Raw genomic sequence first — 20,516 nt, forward strand, 5'->3', positions numbered from 1 at the left:
TTTGTCTGACAGGGTTATTAAAATTAACAGTGCAATAGGATTTTTTTAATATACATTTGTAAGGTAAAGAAAGGGTTCACTTAATGTACAAATAAAAGAACATATGATTCGTGGCTATTGTTCTGAATAAAGCCGTGTTCTATAACATCTACTGGTACTGAGGCTCTGTATTTACCTATTGGCATAAAGGCTGATCTTTTCTGAGGTCAGGATGAAGGGCTCCTGGTCAGGTTGCTTTCTAGACAGTAGGGCGCTTTTCACGTTACCCAGAGTGCTGATCAAGAGATGTGATGTCTGGTTCTGTGGGAAAAGAGACCCAGAATCAGGACTCACTGCTCACTGCCTTAAGATTAACATTGCACACTATTTCCCCTCCATCCACGTACAAATGCAATTACAGTGATATTAAATTACAATGGCAATGGTTCTTTACTGAGGGGTCTTGGTAGCACAAGGGATGCTACACTGTAATGAAACTACCACTGATAGAATGTTTTCAAAGTGGTCATATCTTCATATTTTGACATACCAATGGCATCAGAACGGGATGAATTATCACACACTGGTAATCCATTGTAGTACCAGGGCACCATATCAATAGTGGTGTGCTTCTTTATCAGAACATGTTCCCTTGCTATGGTCTGTGGCGTTTCCCCGGGATAGTTAACTAGTATGGTGTCCCAGTGGATCAGTCCCCACCCTGTGTCTCACTGTCAGCTGTGAGTTTCTACACTGGTCTTCACTTACCTGAGTGACCAAACTATCCCCAGACGCCTCTAGGATACTGCTGGTTGCCGTGACAACACTCACAGCAAAATCAGTCATCTCCCCGGGCTTTCCGCTGTCCATCAGTTTCAGGGAGAGCAGTGATTTGCTGAGATTGTACAGGAAGGAGCTAGCTTGCAGCTTGAAGAAACCAAGTGTGAGAATGTGACAATGCTAAACATGCACATCCCTGTGCTTCCAGTAGACAATGCTACACATCTGATCCTGTAGTAATGCTGTTTTTATAACCAGATTTCTTAGCATGGAATATAACATTAACCCGATTATTCAAAGCAGTTTACTTGAAACATGTAGGTGGGGAAGCATATTACAGTTGATTGGTTAGGAATTTAGGAATTGCTTGATAGGAATTAGCTGATGTAGATCAGGGCTCTTCAAATTAGTTTTTTTAAGGGGGACAAATTGGAAAAAAGTTAGCAGTAGGCAGGCCAGAAGTTCTGCACATTTTTAATCAATATAATACACATTATATAACTTTTAGTATGTTGAACAAGAGTTACCATATGAATTGCACTTTAATAATAGAACAATGGACATTTAATGGAGCATCATTACAAACATTTTTAAATGCATGTGACATATAATAGTACTTTTACACTGTGTGACAATGCAGCTGTAAGTATGGTATTGATGTGAGTGACAAAATGAGTACAAATGTACACAAAAAAAAAACTTTTATCACACATAATGTGAGTGTGTCACCTTAAACAAATAAACTTGTGTCTTTGCTTCTATTCCATCCCTGAAACTGCTCCAAGAAATAACAGCAAAGACAACCTCTGTTTCAGTTTTGGATAAATTTCGATTTTTCTGATAAAGTCGGATGTTGAGATTCCTTTTCATTCCAACTTTCCACCACTGTTTCCCAGTCCCTCAAGCTCTCCCAGTACCTGTGCGGAAGGTGTCACCTCGTCGCTCCTCTGGACCAGGCTTTTCAGGACGCTGGCTCTCTGCACTGCAGCCTGCATCGTGTCCAAAGAGCTCTCCTGGAAAGCAGCTGACATCATGAGCAGTATCTGCTCTCGCATCTGGGCAGACAGTTACACCATGTTGGCCACGCTCATTGAGTCTGTGTCTGAATTCAGACTATACCACATAAAACATAACAGCTACATACTGTACTCTTGCTTCTCCTGGATAGGGTGGCTATTATTCTAAGTAAAAAATTAAGTCAGGTAGACAAAAGGTTTGGCTAGTGCCTTATTCAGAGCACATCAGGGAAGGCATTGGCTGAAACATTTGTATGCATGACTTAGTTTCTTATAGAGCACATTAGAATTCCGATTGAGTGTTGTGAAGTTATAACTGGTCCCTATTGTTAATTTTCGGACCCTTATCTTACAGTATATTCAACCCCAAAAGTTCTCTGGAGCTCCTGAAACAGGTATTGCTCAATGTATGCTTTAAGGCAGAAAGTTGCAGTAAAATTAATTAGGCTGAATTTAAACTTCATTATTGCCCTTTTATTTAATATATAATTCTGGTTACAGAAATGTTATTAAAAGCACAACCCTTTTTCACCACATCTTTTTGGAAAAATGAAAAATACAAATTGTGTGGCTTTTTTTTTTTTTTTTTAAACTTCAGAAGAGGCCTCATAAATAGCAAAATTATCGTTTTAGTGTGTGATTAATCCCCCCCCCCCCCCCCACACACACACACACACACACATGCACTCCCCTCCCCTAGTACCTGTGCCCTGGCACTCATCCCCTCATTGTCTCCATCCTGGTTTAAAATGGAGGTTATATTCTGGTACAGTTGAACTGCGGCAGGACCCAACTGCGCTCCCTGCTGCAAGGTCTCATAGAGAGTCTGTTGGTCATAAGAACTGAAGACTTGTCCCACCTAACCACAAAAAAAACAATCTTTAACAGTGGTTCACAAAATCATTAGAGTTAAATATTTGTTTCTTATATAGTCTTGTGAGTCAAACTTTTTTTTAGATTTAAGCTTTGTGAATATGGGACCAATACTACAGTTCAGTGGTGTCACGTGGGTTTCAAATATTTATAGTAATGTGGAGAAATAATTACATTTTAAAACAGAAAAAGGTCAATAGTTGAGTCCACAACCTCAACTTCAGAAATGAACACCAAAAGAAAAAAAAAAACGAATTAAAATAACAATCTTGCTTACCCCTTACATAAACATAATATACAGTACTGTAATGTATTTAAAGATATATGACAAGTGATTGGAACAAGCATGGGAACAATATACATTAAAGTATGCCAATATATTTGAATACATTACACAATAGATTAAAATGGTTACAAATCATTTACTCTCAAAATTCTCCAACACAATGTATGCTATCCGTTAGATTGCATACCTTGAAGGTGTAATCAACATATCCATACTTCAAGCCTGATACACCTGTGAAGACAAGGACAGCAGTCATCGTCACACTCTGGGCAGAAGGATTAATACAGTGGCTCATGTGGTTTCAGATCTTCAATCAGTTATCAAGCTGTCTAAATATACTGTTACTGTTCTAATGCCCCACTCGAACGTGACACCCATTGTGTGATTATTAAAAAAATGTATGACCACACTGGGTCTAGATGACTTGTCAAAGCATGTACACGCTTTTCATCGTTCTGCACATGACTGGGTCATACCAGCACCTGTTCACAACAAAAAAGTTTGAACTGTTCAGTAAATGAAGACCTCTAAACTCGATCCAGGAAAGCTAACCTTTTTCTTTTTACAAATTTAGTCATCTCCAATATTTTTCTCCACAATTTAGTGTGCCCAATTATTATCTGTATCCTCGGCTCACCGCTCGCAACCATTGTGAGTTTACCTTGAATCATATGAAACTGAAAACCTAATATTAGCAAGAAGATCCATTACATGAGAGTAGATGTTAAAACTTCATAATGATTTGAACTCGGCTCTCACCAAGATAAGCACCAACTAAGAAGCAGCTTTACAGTAAACTAATGTGATCCATCTGCATCTCCATCCATTTGCGTTGCTTTCCATCTGATCATGTAGATATCCTTCTGTCTGGTGTTGATGGCTGAAGTGTAACGTTGGCTCCAGGTATCAGCTTATTTTACCTCCCCAATGCATCAGAACATACAACAGCTGCGATGATGGCTCCGGGGATCAACCACAGTGCGGTCTCCCCAGCACATCAGCATGACAAACATCTGAATTGAGCTAAGTAGGGTACATCTCTGGGGTCTTCAAGTGGGCACCTTCCATTCTGTGTGTTTCGTCGACTAGCCCACGACATCTCAAGAAGGCTTGACAGTGATTCTGGTGTCCCAGCATCATCCCCCTCCGTCCCCCACTCAACTCAGCCCACCTTACTTACCCGTCCATCGGCTCTGCTTTCTTCCTATTGTGCTTGAGATCCCCAGTCAGAATCTTTCCATCTCAACCACAGCCAGTTGTTGCTCCTTTCTGCTGCTTCAGATAAGTTCTTCACTATGCGACGCAACTCTTGGCCACTGAACCCAACATCTCTGAGGAATCGGCTTGTAGAGTGTGCCGCAAATCCTCGACAACCCACCTCCACTGGGTAAACCCGGATTCTCCATCCTCGCTGTTCCGCTTCAGCAGCTAGTTGAGCAAACCGAAGTTTCTTCCTCTCATATGCCTCATCCACAGCATCCTCCCATGGCACTTAACTACCATATGAACAAGGTGTGCTGATCCAGGCCACAAGACAATGTCTGGTCAAAGGTTAGCGGTGGTAATCTCAGGTGGAAAAATAAGCTGTTGACCAACATCTGCCAGCATTTTCCAGTCTCTAGCAGTTTCCAGTTGTCCTGGGCGAGGCTTGGTTTTAACACCTTTTCTTTGTGGTTGCTCTCCTGGATGGAGGAATATTGTCTTTTGTGTGTAATGCTTTGATGGAACTGGTGGCAACTTATTGGTCAGGTTACGCTTGTCTTCCAATACTAAGGTGAAGCATCGCAGCACCTGGTCATGACGCCAAGTAAACCGTCAAAATGTGCTTTAATGTTGCAAGTGATGAACACAAAGGACATGAGGGATCCTCACGAACCCAAAGGTTTAGGTTCTGTGGTGATGGGAGAACATCATATGTTGATCTGATGAAGAAACTGATCCTGTTTTGTTCCATTGTCCATAGGTCTTGCCAGCCGATCTTGCGTTGTTCCGCACTCTCCCATCTCATCCATTCTCCCTGCTTGGCCTTGGAAACGGCCTTTACACACCTCATCCTCTCCTCCTGCTTTTGCACCTCATTGACTACCAGCTTCCTCCACTGAGTTGGGGTTGCCTTGTGCCATGTAGGAGCTGAACTGAGACCAAGACCCCCTCTTCCATGCTGAACCTGCCCCATAACATCACCGATTCGAAGGGCAGCCTTAGTATCTTCCACAGCTTTCTTTTCCGTCCACTTTCTTCCAGTTTTCAACACAGGTGCTGCCTCCATTACGCATCTGTCGCATGAATCTACTTATGTCATTTGCAGTCAGACCTTGGCACACTTAAACTCCTCGGTTAGAGCCGAGACTGGTAGCTGCAGTATTCCTTTACCATAAAGTCCCACTCTGCTGAGGCAGCGTGGAACTCCCAACCATTTCCTGACGTATGAACTGATTAAAGCTTCCAGCTTCTCAACTGTTCTCAAGGAAACCTCATACACAGTCAGTGGCCACAGCAGTCTTGGCAGTAGACCAAACTGAAAGCACCAGAGTTTCAGTAAAGCGCTCCTGTCTACTGTTAGGATCCCAGAAGCCATCTAAGGACTAGTTTAATAACAGTTCAATCACATTTTGCTTGGTGTCCACCTGGATCCTAAATTTTTCTTTAGAGTAATGTTTGTCATTGAACTTATTGGGGTTCAATAAATCACCCGGGGGAACCACCAGCAGAATAATATGAAGTTACAGGGCTGTGGTGTTTAGATCTTAAAATTAGCATTTAATTAATGTTATCCTAACCAAGCTTCATCACATTTTTTAAACGGGTGGGAAGGGACTTAAAATACCTGTTATTAAAATGAATTGAAAAAAAAATCTATCCAATTTTACTGGCTAAAAATTGCATGTGATTGCTTAGTAAACCTGCTGTACTTTTTAAATGGTCCCCTTAGCAGGGATGACTACGTAATTAAACATGCTGCAAAATACAAGATATAAATATTTAAATTAAGACATCATTATATAAAAATAAATGTATCCCACCGATTGCCCTCACTGTACATTGCTGTTCATGTGGTTTTATGCATGCTCTTCCTGCAAGGAAATAATTTGACCCATTTTTGGCCATCATATTTTCTTGACAATCATCTGAGTCACCCTGAGGAAATAAAGACATTGTTTTAGATGTAGTCGTGAACATTGTTTACCAGCAGTAAATTGTACAGGCAACAGAAGAGTAGTCTAGAGACAGAAGCTGTAGTTTAATCACACAGGCACACATTAAATAATACATATTGAACATTTCATGAAAACTGGAACCTGGGCCAGCTGCATTAACTTCTGATGAGATTCATATTATGTATACAATAATGTGATATCTGCCTATAGCTCCTTTCAGTATCACTACACTTGAAGCAACCTGATTTTAATATTGCTTCTATGCAAAGCCTTGACAATGGAGGGATGATGGCTAATCGTGCGTGTGGAGACAATTATTTTACGTCTTCACCAGTTCAATGCCTTGATTAAACCATATAAATGCACTAAGAAATAAAAAGGCTTCCACATACCTCATCATCATGGTCGACGTAATACCAGTCAATCTTATTACAGTAGCCTTCACAGGAGGCCTGTAAACTGACTGGCTGATACGAGTTATAAGAACTACAATTTAGACAACTGGAAGAAACAGATTTAGTTAGTGGCAGATTCAACCTACTGTGACTTTCAATCACATGTGAAAAATTGTGTTCTATAAAGTGCTTTGTGAATTTTTTTTTTTTTTAACATTTTCTACTACAAGTTGAGGGCCTGTGCTGTTTTGTTTTAACGTTTGATTTAAGAGTAGATTAGGTGTAAAATAGCACAAAACAAGCCTGTTCTTTACAGAATACAACCCTTTATAGATATGGGATAAGACAGACAAACATACACAGAAATCACTCCTCTTTACCATTCCTACTGACTTGCAAGGCATTTAGCACATTAAACGTGAATTCCATATTAGAAATGGCCATCTGCTGGACAAAAACCATTATAGCTTCAAAGCCTCTACACAGCCAGGGTCCACATGGGAGTGGTGAGGATCTTGGAGAATTAAAGGTGAACCCTTAATTATTGGTTGTAGTGGCCGTTATAGCCAGCATGCAACTTTATGTAATAGCTGGACTGCAATTAACAAGAAAATACGAGAAAAATCTGCTCCAAAACAAGGTTTAACCCCAACCGCACATGTAGGTGTACAGTATACAGGATAAAAAAGCCTCCACTGGTGTGTTAGGGAGGGATATTTTATTGTTCTTAACAGTAGCCCCCCAGAGTGCTCTTACCTTATGCGAACCGTCACATCTCTGTTTTCACCATAGAGGCTTTTGCACCTGCTGTAAGAACCACCACGTCTGTCATACTCATCTTTGCTCATCTAAATAACAACAACAACAGCATTTTTTTATATATATATGTATCTCCTTTCACAGTCAAGACGGTAGCAAAGCGCTTAACAATAAGAATTGATGTAATTAGGTCCTGTGATGGAGAGAGAAGGCATCCGAGGTGTAAGTCTCCCTCCCAACCAGGAAGGGCGTTTGGTAAGGTTAGTGTTGCTGCGTCTCCAAGATGGCCAGACTCTGTGTTGCGGCAAAACCGGAAGTCAGACATCTTAGGGAGGGTACATGGCTGCAGTGCTGCTAAACAAATTCACTGCGATCAGCTGGGGGCCACACAGCTATTGAATAAAGCCGGAGTACTCTGTGTTTTGTTTTTGTTTCGTTGCAGAGGATTGAAATGGGAGCTGCAGCTAACCGATTGCATGAGGACCCAGAGCACCGCACCACAACCCCGGTACTGAAAGCACTATTTTATGGAGCTTGCAGTTACACGGTTCTGGGTTCTGTTTATCCAACATTGAGTTTTTACAATGTTCCTGTAAAGCTGCCTTAATCTGTTCTGTGAATTTGTCTTAAGTATCTTTAGTATAGCCTTCATCATTCCGTTCAAATCATGTGACAATGTAACCTTTCAACTCCCTGCCTGCTCTCTGTGTCTATATATACAGTATGTAGAGTAGGTGGGACTAGCGGAGTTGAAAAATCACAGGTCACATGATATGAATGGAATGTGGAACTCTGTTCGGTCAATCAGGATACACCAGACAAGCTCAAAGCAAGCTCAAAGACAAGTAAAGGCAGATTTAGAGAAAAAATTAAGTAACTCAAAATCGGAGCATCAGAACCCCAAACCACTAAATTAGTAAAAATCGTTTTACTGTAAACTGTTACCTTTGAAATACTGCCAGAGGAAGGTCCGACACTCTGCTTCACCTCTGCCTCTTCTTCCTCTGAGCAAAAAACACATTTTTATAAGTAGCACAAAAAACATCCTATCAAATAATTACAACCTGCCTAATTCAGCATTGTTATGAGACCAGAAAACTGTATACAATGACAAACTCGGTAGAAACTTGGGACTTGGACTGCACAGTCAGATTTAGATTGATTTTAGACAGACTTACAAATGATGGAGGAGTCCAGTACAGACAGGTTCTGGATTGTAGAAGGTACCACACTATTCATTTCAAAAGGGATTTGGTTTGGACCCAACATTGTACATACTGCTAGAATGCAGAGGGACAGGTTACTGGGCAGACTTACAATGCTTGGACCACACAGCGTTACTATGTGCAATATTGCAGTCATGGAGGGTCACGACTTAGGAACAAGTATATTATAGGAATATATTATTTGCGGTTACCTACATAGGTACATTAGGTTTACAAGGATATTGTTTTTTCAATATAGCGTTCTGTTTGCATGGCAGTAAAGAATATAGTGGAATACATTTTGCGAGCATGACATCCGCAGTTTGTATACAAATAAAGCACGCTACCAAGGTACTGTGAACAGCACTGGCATTCCTGGAGCTGTTATTTGGACACAAACAGCAGATGCTGCAATATGTTCAGATAGAATCCCCATCAATCATGATTAGGTCGAAAAAAAAATACTTAAACAGTAAGTACAATGTAGGAGGAATCAACAGTATGTATGTTTTGTTGTAACCCTATTCGATTGCTGTAGTTTGCAGTAGTTAGTGTACGTATGTTCTCAGCAACAGTGCCTGGCTCTGAGACAGGTTTCCCCAACACCAACCATAAACCTAAGCTCAACCTCAGTTTCCTGCTCACTGCTCCATAACCCAATCAGATGCACAGTATTTACCACTCTCAGTATCACTACCTGGCTCTTCAGTTACGCTGGAGGCGCTGCCTGGATTTGGGATGACTGTTTGGCTTCCAATCTCCAAACTCATCTCGGAAAAGTCATTTGAGGCAGAGACAGTTACATGAAAGGTACCTGAGGAGGTAAAACAGAACAAGATATGTTTATTATCAAAAACCTGTGCCTTGAAATACTATAACACACTCAGTAGGAAAAATACTGTTACAGGTTTCACTGTATTTATTCCACTACATTTCTTTCTATTTTAGATTCTACAATTTTATAAAATATTTGTTACTTAAGCAATAAGGTACGAGATGGAATGGGTTGTGCTGGATTAGGCATGAGACGCACAAGAGAGTGAAGAAAGGTGGGACTAATGTAAATACCGTTGAAAAATATTAAAATGTCTAGCTAAAAATGAACGAAGAGTCAGTTTCACAAAACGACTACTGATACAAATTAAAAGGAGGAAAATAAAACAAGTATCTGACAATTGGATCTGACCAAAGTTACAGAAAATGACTGGTATGTACTACAAATAAAATACCAAAAGAGTCTTGTTTAAATTAGCAAACTGGTTTGTAGTGCAAATTATTATAAACTGAAAGATATGACAAGACACCTTGATGTATTCCATGACAGCAGGTATTCTGACAGGTGTTTTCTTTGATTTTGGTGCCACAGTGATACGTGGTTAGCACTGGTGCAATGACTTGCCTTTGGTCCTAAGTAGTTCCTAATCATGACATTGTGCTGGATATTCTAACGGCTTGGACACTGATGGACCAATCAGCATGCAGCATTCTAACCTGTTTTATAATTTTGGTTCAATTAACGCTCACGTTTGTAGCGTGACATCAACTTTGATAAGAGAATGTTTGTTTTAAAAGAAGATGTATGTACTGAGTATTTCCAAACATTCTTCACAATTTCAAGCATTAATAATATTTTACACAAAGGTGTTTTTGGTAGTCAAAGCTTAAACAATCTACCATCTAGCAACTTTTCTCGACTCAATTTCAGTGTTTATCAAAACCATAGATTCTACAATTTTATAAAAGATTTGCTACTTAAGCAAAAAGGCACAAGATGGCATGGGTTGTGCTGAATTGATATCCACCTTATATTTCCAGACCAGAACTGACAATTACCTTCAAAATTTGTTCTAAAACTGAACTCTTTGGTTTGGTTGTCTTTCAACTCTCTTTTTCTAGTGTAATTGCTGAGGCCAACAAACTGGAACACCAACTCCACCGGAGCACCGTGGGATATGGACACAGAGACTTGGAGGTCATTTCCCAAGACTATTTCATCCCTGGAGGTCAGTGTGGCCTGCAGACCCTGAACCGGCTCCACAAAAAGGACCTCCAGTTCCACGGTAACATTGGGGGCTGTCACATTGTTGGAGGCAAGAATGGTCAGTGGGTGGCTGCCTGGACCCATGTGTTGCTGAGTAGTTGTGTCTATGGTGAGATTGTGGGGCATGATTCCTCTCAGTGCAGTTGATTTAGCCAGTAGAGAATTGCCGGACAGCACTGTGTAGGTCACGTTAGTGCCTGTGAGAGACAGCAAGATCTGAGTTCAACACCGGAGGAGAAACACAGAGTAACTAAAGCAATACTACCTGGCACAGAGGTGATTACATTATCTGCAATTACTTCTTACCAATCTTCAGTGGTAATGTTATGGCACGACAATGGCAATGCAGGTTTAGATTAAAGACTAAAAGGTTTAGCTTCTTTTCAACCTTGTTCTGTAAGTTGCGCTGAGCAGGAGCATTGGTGTGTAGTGGGGCTCCCCTGCTGTGAGAGACAGAACCCACAAAGTCTGACCTGTTTTTATGATGGCCATATGGAAAACCTATATATATATATATATATATATATATATATATATATATATATATATATATATATATATATATATATTAAATGGATTATACATGTCTTATATTAAAGTTCCCTTGTTAGGAAACAAAACAGACAGAAGTTGTAAACGGCTTATATAGTCCCAAGCTCGCTGCTCAAGGACACTTGATATGGAATACAGTTGAAATATAAATGTACATATTTTGGATTTAAAATGTATATTTGACCATACATCAGTGCATATGAATTACTAGTGAATGAATTACCTGCTTCCAGCTCCACCTGAATCTGCACTGTGCTCCCATATAGCACACTGCAATTAAGGCTGTCTCTCCATTGGTTCTTGCTGTAGCACCTGATGGTGCCAAACTCACTGACTGGCTCCTGGACTGAGATGGTTTTCTGTGCGGCCACATGCCACTCACTGGTGGTGCACTCCACGCTGACAGTGAAAACGCCGACACGAGTGTACTTGTGAACCACGCTGCTGTTTGACCTGCACCAGAGACAAAAACTCCAACACTACCATGTACCTGACACAAGTTTCCGTTTAGATAATTATTTGCCACACTATTGAACTTCCAGCACAAATTACTTCTGAAAAGACTATGAGGAGAGGAACCATATTGCAGTAACATAAATAGAGAGAATCCTAAAGAAAATTTAAAGGAAAATGTAAATGATATAAATATTGTTAGCTTATTGCACCCAGGGCTGTAGAGTGAGTAAGGTTGGGTATTACTCACTGTGTTAGTCTCTAGATGGAGTGTGTGTGTTTGGGGTCAGTGTTACTGCAGGGTGTTGCATGGGAAGCAGTTGGTTGGTTACTCACTGTGCTGGGCTGTAGGGGTCGATGATGCGGCCATCCCCAGCACTCAGGCTGCAGGTGAGGTTTCCAGTGAAAGGGAAGAGGAGCCACCTGAGGGTGATGGTGACATTCTCAAAGACAGGCACCAGCTCCCCCACCAGCAACTGCAGACCCTCTTTGCAGTGATACTCTACAGACAGGTAACTCCCCAGCCCAGGACAAGGCTCTCCGAAAGAGGCAACATCAGCGACAGCTTGGCACACCTGCAGTCCGTGGCAGTGCCCTGTGAACACAAAGAAAATTATGGAACAAGCAGCTCTGAGCGCTGGACTAGGCAAAGTGCTCTCAGAATTGTAGGTAAACATTGGGGCAATTTCCATGGAAAAAGAAGTCTCACCTTTTTCTCACGCTATTTTGGTAGTAGTTTTGGGTTGTGAGTTCCACTTAGTCTTCTTTTAGCCACATAAATTCTCCATCCAAATACAAATAACCTAATTCATATTAAGTTACGGGGGGTGGGGGGAGGGGGTATATTTAAATGTTTCTGTCTGACTTCCAATTTGACCTTGGGCGACAATTAATATCGTCCATAAGAAATCGTTCCCTATATTATTTGCTAAACATTTTTGACTCCATATACATTTATTATACACATATTATTATTATTATTATTATTATTATTATCATCATTTAGTTATTTTACAGATATTTGTAAGAACACATTTAAGCTTTTTTTTATGACAGAGATGGGATGTTGTAAATCTGAATTCTTACTAAACTGCTAAAAGCAAGAACAAAGCAGTCCAAAATAACTAAGTACGGTAATTAACAGCATATTCAGAACTGATGACAGCCAATATGTACCAGTATGCAGCATATTGAAACATACTAAATTTAAATTACAGTAATTTGCTTCTACTTATTTGGATGCATACGTTACACTACAGTTCAAACGGGAATGTGTGATTTCTCTCTCTAGATAAGAAAAATGAAATGTACATTTCTGTAAACAAAATAAAGAAGCAGTGGATTGGAATATGGAGATTAAACAAACAATAATAGTTAAGTCTTAATTCTTAACAGTTACAGATACCTTCTCCAGTTTTGGATCAAAACCAACAAACAGGTATTTTCTCAGGCCCGCTAATGAGACGTCTCTCATAGTTTTCATTATTTATTTGTTTTCGCTTGTACGCTCCTCTTCCAGGCCTGCCCCCTTCCGTACATCCCATCTTCCATAAACCGTGATTTAACATTCACTATATACATGTTATACTTTTTGTTTAACCATACCGGTAGTTTTTGTCATTAGAAAACGTTACTACCGCATCTGTTTCTACCTCCCGCCTCTGCCCAGTGTGTCGCGCCCACCCGCTCCTTTGGTTCACTGTTCACTCGGGAACACTGCAAAGTCATGTCAAAAAACAGCAAATATGCAGGGGTGGAAAAAGTACTCAGACGTGTTACTTTAGTAAAAGTACTGTTACTTTTATGTATCATATCTTAAAAGTACTTGAGTATCAGAAGTAAAAAGTGGCCGCCCTTAAAAGCCTACCCATGGAAACCCCCCTGATAAAAACCCGTCCTGCTGACCTACAGTATGTATTCGCTTGATATTATTTGCGTTGTCCTGCTTGATGGTATAAAATCTCCGTTCTTGTACACACTCTGAACGCAGTCTGTCAATGTCTGCTTCTTAGTTGTCCTTAATGTATCTATTTAAATTTAGAATAGCAAATAAAGTTGTTGTTTTTTTTTTTTTTTTTGGGGGGGGGGGGTTGTTTTTTTAAACTCAAACTTAGTGTTAATCAGCGGCTATACTTAAGTTCACAAGTTGTAAAACAATGGATGTAGACTGACATTTCAATAACTTTATTTCACAGATCACCCGCAACACAAGACATGGTACTTGTTTTCTGACAACAATTTGAATGAATTTTACTTTATGAACACAACAGCACGATTATCAGTAACATCTAAAAAAGTAGCCAAACAGTAAATACTGATATTTAGCTGGATGTACAAATATGCACTCAAATCGTATTAAAAAAAAGAGTAATGAACAAACACTTCACGAATCAGGTACAAACAGCTTCATGTAAGAATGTTTTAATTAAATACGGTACTGTATTACATTGTTATTTAAGCTCATTAGGGCTTAAATGCTCTCAAATCAGGAATTTAAATTTTAGTCACAACCTTTATCCATAAATAAAACACAATTCATTAAACAATTCTAGGAACAAATGTTAAAAATGTGAAATCCTGTTTTCGAACTGCTTATAGATTCCGATTACTCTTCTAAACTACTAGTGCAGATGAACGTTGTATTTGTTGATTGGTTATTTTAAAAATCAAACCTGCCTCTGGTTGGGCATCAACATACTATATCATCATCAAAGTAAGCACACACTGCGCAAGCGGCTCTGCTTTACCCAATCAGAATTCTGGCCAGCGAAATGGTCAGTGTGCAGAAAGAACGAATAACGCGATGCTTCTGGAAATGTAGTGGAGTGAGAAGTACACCTTTTCTAAACAAACGTACTTGAGTAAAAGTACAAGTGCTCCCGCCCCAAAAGTGCTTAAGTGAAGTACAGATCCCCAAAACAAATACTTAAGTAGTGTAACGAAGTATTTCTACCTCGTTACTTTGCACCACTGCAAATATGTATTTGCAACCTTATATGACTGAAGCATATTTGTATGTGACATAGCTTGGTAAAGACGGTGGATTCGGTGGACGACCTTAAAAGTAAAACTGAAATTATTGAAATTGTTCTTTTTTTTTGTCCAAAAGTTTCTCTGCACAAGATTCTGAAGGGAATGCACAAAGTGCCATTTCCCGCCTTGACCTTTTTGAAGGTGACAATGTTTTGGAGTCACATCAACATATTCACTATGCGCCTTCCTATTTCGGATTGTCTATTATATAATGCCTGATTGTATTAATTATATTGACTGAGGATGAGCTGCCTACAGAAAATCCGCATGAGCCTTGATATTTTTTCACTTCCTCCCTCTTCGATACACGTCATAAATCCGAGTTACCTTTTTCGCTAAGTTCTAATATATTAGCTTATAACTTTGTACAGGTATCAAATACGGTCATTATTGCTATTAACTATGCATGGGTTATCCAAAACCGGTATAGCATGAAAAAGTGCACCCCATGAGACAGTACACCCCACGGTCTTTAACTCACAGATACGTCGCAAAGCATCACTTGATTCATAGTATTAAAAATCCTTTAGAAAAACATATTTTGTTAAAAATAATGTATAGACACTATATACTGCAAGTTTCTCAGGGAATAGTTTACTGTACTGGCTCTGTTGTGTATGAGTGTATGGCTTATGTCTTCGTGTGTGATGGCGCCACCTACTAGCCCCGCTGCTGCCTTCCCCCGTGCAAGCTACAATACAATTATAATCCAATACTGTATCTTATTGACAAGGGACAGAACAGTCTAAAGCAATAAGCTATCTGATGACCAATCACAAAAATAACAAAAGTAAATGTAAAGAAGGGATTTATTATTTACTGTATTTGGTGTTTATTGCAAAGGGTATTTTGTTTTTATTTGTAGTAGCTTCAGTATTTTGTATAACCTTGCTTATAAAATAACAGAACTATAACGCAGTTTTTGTGAGTCAAATGGCAATAATCTGAAACTCTGAATAAATGGCATCGCATAAAAAGCATAATGTACAACTTCCGGACATGTTTCCATGCAAAAAAAAAAAAAAAAAAAAAAAAAGGTCAATTGCATGTTTTTTTTTGCATGATAATGCGAATTACACATCCTTTAAAGTTGTACAATGTTTAGACACGTTCTTCCTAGAAAGCGTAGAATGTGCATGGTATGTGCTTTTGTATGCTTTGCTTGTTTTTTGTGATGAGAGCAACATAATTATTTATTAATATTTGCATTTGTCCTGTCATTTGATTTGGTTATTGTAGTATGACTGCGGGTGGAACTTTTATTGCCTAATTTCATCATAGTCAGACCACTTACCAACTGAGCATCTTAGTATTCCTGAATAGATAATCAACTCTTTAAATAAATGCAAAATATTTTAATTAAAAAAAAAAAAAACAAACATTCTACAGGTGCAATGATACCCCAAATATTATCAATGTATTAGCAATGCAGAATGACTGTTTGAGACCATTGTTCCAATATATGTTTATGCAATGGTGACTGCCAAGAATGATGCCACATTGAATTTAGTACCAAGCATGGCAGTCACCATTGCAGAAACATGTTTTGGGGTAGAATGAAGAACAATTGTCCTATATTGTCATTCTGCATTGCTAGTAAAGGGGCCTCATTAGGAAAAAGCCTGTGTCTATTTGCTGTACCTGCCACAAGATCGGCCGCGTCCACCCAGCTACACTCCTCCTCTGGTCCAGGGGAGGGAGGAGAGATGGGTTGCTGGCAGTAGTGAAGTGTCTTTCTGCCGTAGAAGCTGTCATCTATTTGGATCACCCGACCTGAGCCACACTGCAGTGTAGCATTGTATTCCACACAGCCCAGAGACCGGCCTGACTCTGGGGGGTAAACACAGTGAGAGAGGCACAACAAAACCAGTAAAAATAGTAAGAAAGTCATCAAAGTTACAAAAACGGTAAATGCAACCAAGTAAAGCCAGTGCATTTCCTGGTACTAAAAAATAAGCAACTGTAATCTAATTTGAAATTGGGTCCTAATGTGTGAGTTAACAAATTCCAACATTAAATTAGTTTAAGTTTTCATGCTAAGAGGATCCAATAAAATGTAAAGGGTTTTTGGTGCATTTTTTGACTTTCATGTACAGCCAGTTTCAGATTGGATTGAAGAACCGGTTTTATATTCATAATAAGAGAAGAGATTGATGTGCCTGTTTTAAGGAAGCATGGAATTAGTGGCATTACTCTTCCCACACTCCCATGTAACTCACCAAACTCACAGATGAAGTACAGCTCCTGGCTGCAGTTGCTGGTAGCTTCCCATTGGTACCCAGAATCCTTCAGGATGTACCCGCACTGCACAGCTGCTGGGGTGTCCGTCTTCCAATTCGCATAACTCACATCAGAGCCATCGAGCCAGGACAAGGGTCCTGTGAATGTTAAGGGTTCAATACACACCCCACTCGAAATTTCACACACACTCACACACTATGCTCACATCATAATCCCATGCTAAAATCAATTATTTGGTGCACAACCACAATAAGAACTCATATATATCTATGATAATTGAAATTTATAGTTACTTGGCTATTACAACAATAATGTGTATAGAAAACTAAAGAAATGCAAAGTCATTGTAGAAATTCAATGCCTATAACAATATCAAAATCTAAAGAAATATGTTGACTCAATATGTATACAACATACGTTGAAATGTATACAACATATGTTGACCATAGAAACCTACAGAAAATAGAAACATAGCAGACAATAGAACTCTACTGAAATATGTAGACAATAAAATTCTACAGAAATATGTTATACATGAATGGAAAACTGTATATATTTCATGAATGAGAGTAGAGTAACGGTTGTTTCAGGAGTGAAAAAAACCACAGCACTTTATGAAAACTCATGGAGTAGTTTGTTTATATAATAAAAATTTATAGAAACGAAAATGTGTTTAAACCTAAATTAAATGGATGAGTTCCGCGAATGACTTTCCTTAAAGTTATGCTGCCTAATCTGGAATATTGCGATTTGCTGGTCATTCTGTCATTGGATTTGATTGCTTTGCAAGAGAGATTCCAAAATGAGATAAAAATTCACTCAGCAGCATTCAATATGAAAACGTTATTCAACACTAGATCTCTCAACAATTGTATAAACAGAAACATGTAGAATTGAAACTGAATTCTATAGAACTATATAACAGAAATCTGAATATTATAGAAAGATCTGTTGACTAAACAGAATTTAATATATAGAATAGAAGTGTCATATAAAGAATACACAAAATTATAGAGCAAGTGTTGAGACATCTAGCGTTGAATGCTAGCGTTGACCTCCTTCTACCTTCACTGTGAATTGCACTGTTCCAAATTACACTGCATTGCTGAACAGATGCAGAACTTGACCTAAGAAGCCATTTGGAATTTAGCCATTTAAATTAGGTTGAAACATACCTTTATTTTCACACATTCCACTTGTTACCTAAACGAATACTCTATGAGTGTGCATGGAGTGTTGTGCTTACTTCACTCATAAGGATGACCATCACACACTAACCATCTTCAGGGCTAGACCGTTTATTTAATTAACTATAGTACTCCATGAAACATTCAACAAAGCAGCTGCTGAAACTGATTTACATTTTGATTGCGTAACATCTTTCTCAACAATATCAGAATATAAAGAATATCAGTCCAGTAAATCACAAGGGGTAACAGGTTTCCAGAGAAAGGCAAAGCTGGTTCTGCTTGTAAAGATTGCTCCTATCTCAGACTCCAGATTGGCCCTCGGTTGTAATGCACTTGATCAAATCACAGTTACCTGACAGCTGTCATAAAAGACGCGCTCTACAGTGGCAGTCTGCCATCAGGACAGTTCACTAAGACAATGACATGCAGAAAAACACAGCTTGAACTTCAGTACGCTTTCAACGAGTAGAATCCCACTTATTTCATAGTTTAACAAAGTTTAAACAGCAGGTTTATTTACACACTCTGTCAAGGCTGGTTTTGTTCTTTTGTGCCTCGCATTTGTTTCAGTACATGTGTACAGGATTATACCAGTAATACATTATGTAAGGAAGATACTACTAACAAAGCATACTGGACTATATTCACTCACGTATACCATGGTAAAACCATAGCAAGTGTGATTGTGCATATAAATATGCATCTTAGTGCTATTTTGCAGTGTGATGAAACTAATCCTGTATACTGAGAGCAGTGAATTAATGAAGGGTATTTAAACAGCACATGTACAATATACAGTCAACATGTCCTAAATATTAATTTAATTTTACCTCACTTTTATTGCACTGTATATGTCTAGAAAATAATTGGTAAATAAAAAAATATTTAAAAAAAAAACAACAACAAAAAAAAACATTCTGTGTTAATTTTTTCCTGCACAATAAAATCTACTGGAATCTGACATTTTGCTTGGCTGAGAGAAATGCAATTATTTAAAATTCAATTTAAAATGCAATTTAAACCTGAACTCACTTAAACATAACTTACGTATCAATAAAAAATCCATTATTGTTTGTCCTGTAGAAAAGTCTAAAGATTGTACCAAAATAAAATAAGTGGTGTATCCACCATGGTAACTGTACATTTGTGTGACACTCCTTCAATTCCTATCTGGTGAATAAAGAAAATAATAGAGCAAACAATTATCTTAGTCTACTTTAACTTATAGGTACAGGGCTCATATTACATACAAAATCAAACTCAAGAAATGGAAAATAAGTGAAAAAGATCACTCTTCCTTCTGTATCTGTACACATGGTTTTGCAGTGTATAAAAATTCCCCGCCCAAACTCAGAGCGCCTACCTTCTGCAGCAGCAGACTCCCGGGTCAGGTTCTCAGAGGCTGGTGCAAGTCCAATCCACCAGTCCCTATCCGGCTGCAGATGCTTCTGCAGGAACTGCTGGGTCTCATCATTCAGGATGAAGGCCAGGTGCCCCCCTCCCCTCTCACACCAGCCCTGTGCACTGTGAAAACTACGTTGAAAATCTACAAACTCATAACAAGATTCCTCAAAACCCTCCTGGTATTCTGAGCAGAGAGGGGCAGCACTGCTACCCTGTCCCCAAGCCTGGAAGATCAGGGCCAGTAGAGCAGATAGCAACTGGGGCAAAGCGGGACTCATTGTCGTCCCAAACCAGACTGACATAGCACCGGAATTGAAGCCTACTCCACCAGACACTGTATTTTAACTAGAAAAGACAGTGATGTCATTGCATCTCCTCCACACTTACTAAATTACCTGCACCGCACACAATGGGTGTCACGGCTTGCACAGCATTGTGTGCTACAAATGGATGCATTGTAACTCGCAACAAACATTCTAAGGCACAATGATGATGGACTATTTCCATTAAGGAGAGCCAGTTAGGGTCGATGTGTAAATATTCTTCAGCCTTTTCATCCTAACAACTGACTGCCATTAAAGCATCACTTTGCCACTTGTGGTGGAAAGATAAGCTTGATCCCAGTGTGTTATCTTCCGGTCACGCTATGCTGTTGCACTGAGATAATGATTTCCTTTTCTGTGCATGTACAGAATAAAGAACATTTACAATCAAATGTAATCATTTAACAAAAGGTTGGCTTTTATGTCCAAAAATAAGACTGCAGAGCATTTGAATTATAGAGCACTCTATTCTGCTTATAGCAGAGGACATTAAACTTGTTTAAAACTGATGGGAAGGTAAGTCAGTGACCTAACTTAGTAAAGGTAGTGACTGCTTACACTGTGTAACAAATTTATTTATTTTTTTTGTTCCTGGGTAGTAAGTGTTATTTCCTAATTGCTTATGCCTCAAAAGTATAGAAAATGACTATTATTCCCCACAAACTTTGCTTTTGTGACCAGGACAGTGATATTTCAAAATATCACTATTTCCAATGGGAAAACAGGCATAGAACAAATAAACAATTGGAGATAAAATAAAAAATCATGGAATCGTTTTGTTTAACAAAATTTAATCTAAACTTTTGACTCATCAAAGTAGCCACCTTT

At 39.0% G+C, this 20,516-nt stretch overlaps 1 protein-coding gene across 1 annotated transcript in view; it reads right to left on the bottom strand.

The window, feature by feature from the left end:
• LOC121295967 (polycystic kidney disease protein 1-like 2) overlaps positions 1 to 19,661 on the bottom strand; it is a 38,461-nt gene extending 18,800 nt beyond the window's left edge. The window contains exons 1-16 of the mRNA XM_041221071.1: positions 19,325 to 19,661; positions 16,750 to 16,908; positions 16,172 to 16,360; positions 11,834 to 12,092; positions 11,268 to 11,497; positions 10,285 to 10,689; positions 9,149 to 9,265; positions 8,192 to 8,250; positions 7,244 to 7,335; positions 6,485 to 6,593; positions 5,958 to 6,072; positions 3,122 to 3,165; positions 2,479 to 2,634; positions 1,677 to 1,814; positions 748 to 906; positions 176 to 300 (exon numbers count right to left, since the gene is read on the bottom strand). Coding sequence (XP_041077005.1) covers positions 176 to 300; positions 748 to 906; positions 1,677 to 1,814; positions 2,479 to 2,634; positions 3,122 to 3,165; positions 5,958 to 6,072; positions 6,485 to 6,593; positions 7,244 to 7,335; positions 8,192 to 8,250; positions 9,149 to 9,265; positions 10,285 to 10,689; positions 11,268 to 11,497; positions 11,834 to 12,092; positions 16,172 to 16,360; positions 16,750 to 16,908; positions 19,325 to 19,643 — 2,675 coding nt within the window. The 5' untranslated portion in view covers positions 19,644 to 19,661. The remainder of the gene's footprint in view (positions 1 to 175; positions 301 to 747; positions 907 to 1,676; positions 1,815 to 2,478; positions 2,635 to 3,121; positions 3,166 to 5,957; positions 6,073 to 6,484; positions 6,594 to 7,243; positions 7,336 to 8,191; positions 8,251 to 9,148; positions 9,266 to 10,284; positions 10,690 to 11,267; positions 11,498 to 11,833; positions 12,093 to 16,171; positions 16,361 to 16,749; positions 16,909 to 19,324) is intronic.
• Between the last annotated feature and the right edge of the window lie 855 nt (positions 19,662 to 20,516).

Source organism: Polyodon spathula, chromosome 21, assembly GCF_017654505.1.
Source record: "Polyodon spathula isolate WHYD16114869_AA chromosome 21, ASM1765450v1, whole genome shotgun sequence".
NCBI lineage: Eukaryota > Metazoa > Chordata > Actinopteri > Acipenseriformes > Polyodontidae > Polyodon > Polyodon spathula.